General features: G+C 47.7%; 1 protein-coding gene across 1 annotated transcript in view; it reads right to left on the reverse strand.

Annotated features, from left to right (window-relative positions):
• Positions 1-972: 972 nt before the first annotated feature.
• The window catches only part of LOC119588842 (maltase-glucoamylase, intestinal-like), a 45,727-nt gene continuing 44,617 nt past the window's right edge, over positions 973-2,082 (reverse strand). Inside the window, exon 11 of the mRNA XM_037937483.1 lies at positions 973-997. Within this exon, the coding sequence (XP_037793411.1) occupies positions 973-997 (25 nt within the window). The remainder of the gene's footprint in view (positions 998-2,082) is intronic.

A 2,082-nucleotide genomic window follows, 5' to 3' on the forward strand; every position in this document is an offset into this window, starting at 1 on the left:
CCGACACACTGGGGGCCAGATCCAGCGAGAGTGTCAGCTGTGAATATAAACAAGGCACTTGATTGAAACGGAATTCTCATCCCTGCCATCCCCTACGAGTATTCTTGGGGTGGGGGTGAAGAAAAGGAGGTGTGTGTGTGGGGGGGGGGTGAAGATGGGTTTTTAGAAGAGGGGAGGGGGTGATGGGGGAAGGGATAGGAGGGAGGTGGGGAGAGGGAGATGGGGAAGGAGGTGGGAGGGTGAAGATGTAGGGAGAAGGGGGAGGAGGGAGATGGGGAAGGAGGTGGGAAGATGAAGATGTGGGAGTGGAGGAGGGGGGCTGTTGGGGAGGAGGAGGAGGAAGAGGTGGAGGAAGGAGGTGGGAAAGAGGGAATGGGGAAGGGGAGGGAGATTCGGAGAGGGGAGAAGAGGATCTAAAGAGATGCGGAAGGAAAGAAGGGGGAAGGGAGATGGAGAAGAGGGAGAAAGAGGAGGAGGAAGAGGAAGAGGAGGAGGAGAAAAAGGAGGAGAAGGAGAAGGAAAAAACAAAAAGAAATGAAAAGGAAAAGGAGAGGGAAAAAGTAAAAGTAATGGAGAGGGATAAAGAGAAACAGAAAGAGAAAGAGAAGGAGAAGTAGGAGAAGGAGGGAAGGAGAAGAAGAGGAGACAAGATTCGGAAGAGAGGAAGAGAGGAGAGGAGGGGAGAGGAGAGAAGATAAGATTCGGAAGGGAGAAGGAAAAGGTGGACGAGGAATAGGAGGAGAAGAGGAAGAAGAAAAGATGGAGGAGGAGAAAGAGGAAGAGGAGGAACAGAAGGAGGAGGAGAGAAGATAAGAGTCGAAAGGGAGAAAGAGAAGGTAGAGGAGGAATAGGAGGAGAAGGAGGAGAAGGAGGACGACGAGGAAGGGGGGAGGGGAGCTGAAGACCTCTGGAGAAAGACGAGAGCTGGCAAGGAGGTGTTTCAAGGGACTTCAAAAATTGACAAAAGGACTTTTACGCCAGGAGTTCTAAGCTGGATCTGTAGGAACACAAAGGACAGAGTTTTTGGAGAGACAAAGGAAGTGTTTCTTGTGAGGTTCTGGTAATAATCAGTGTAGGTTCGGGTGATAATCAGTGTAGGTTCGGGTGATAATCAGTGTAGGTTCGGGTGATAATCAGTGTAGGTTCGGGTGATAATCAGTGTAGGTTCGGGTGATAATCAGTGTAGGTTCGGGTGATAATCAGTGTAGGTTCGGGTGATGATCAGTGTAGGTTCGGGTGATGATCAGTGTAGGTTCGGGTGATGAATCAGTGTAGGTTCGGGTGATAATCAGTGTAGGTTCGGGTGATAATCAGTGTAGGTTCGGATGATAATCAGTGTAGGTTCGGGTGATAATCAGTGTAGGTTCGGTTGTGATCAGTGTAGGTTCGGGTGATAATCAGTGTAGGTTCGGGTGATGATCAGTGTAGGTTCGGGTGATAATCAGTATAGGTTCGGGTAATAATCAGTGTAGGTTCGGGTAATAATCAGTGTAGGTTCGGGTGATAATCAGTGTAGGTTCGGGTGATGATCAGTGTAGGTTCGGGTAATAATCAGTGTAGGTTCGGGTAATAATCAGTGTAGGTTCGGGTGATAATCAGTATAGGTTCGGGTAATAATCAGTGTAGGTTCGGGTAATAATCAGTGTAGGTTCGGTTGGTAATCAGTGTAGGTTCGGGTGATGATCAGTGTAGGTTCGGTTGATAATCAGTGTAGGTTCGGGTGATAATCAGTATAGGTTCGGGTAATAATCAGTGTAGCTTCGGGTGATAATCAGTATAGGTTCGGGTAATAATCAGTGTAGGTTCGGGTGATAATCAGTATAGGTTCGGGTAATAATCAGTGTAGCTTCGGGTGATAATCAGTGTAGCTTCGGGTGATAATCAGTATAGGTTCGGGTAATAATCAGTGTATGTTCGGGCGATAATCAGTGTAGGTTCGGGTGATAATCAGTGTAAGTTCGGGTGGTAATCAGTGTAGGTTCGGGTAATAATCAGCGTAGGTTCGGATGATAATCAGTGTAGGTTCGGGTGATAATCAGTGTAGGTTCGGGTGATGGATGGGAAGCGATAGTATTTAACCGT

This window comes from Penaeus monodon, chromosome 24 (genome assembly GCF_015228065.2).
Source record: "Penaeus monodon isolate SGIC_2016 chromosome 24, NSTDA_Pmon_1, whole genome shotgun sequence".
Classification (NCBI taxonomy): domain Eukaryota; kingdom Metazoa; phylum Arthropoda; class Malacostraca; order Decapoda; family Penaeidae; genus Penaeus; species Penaeus monodon.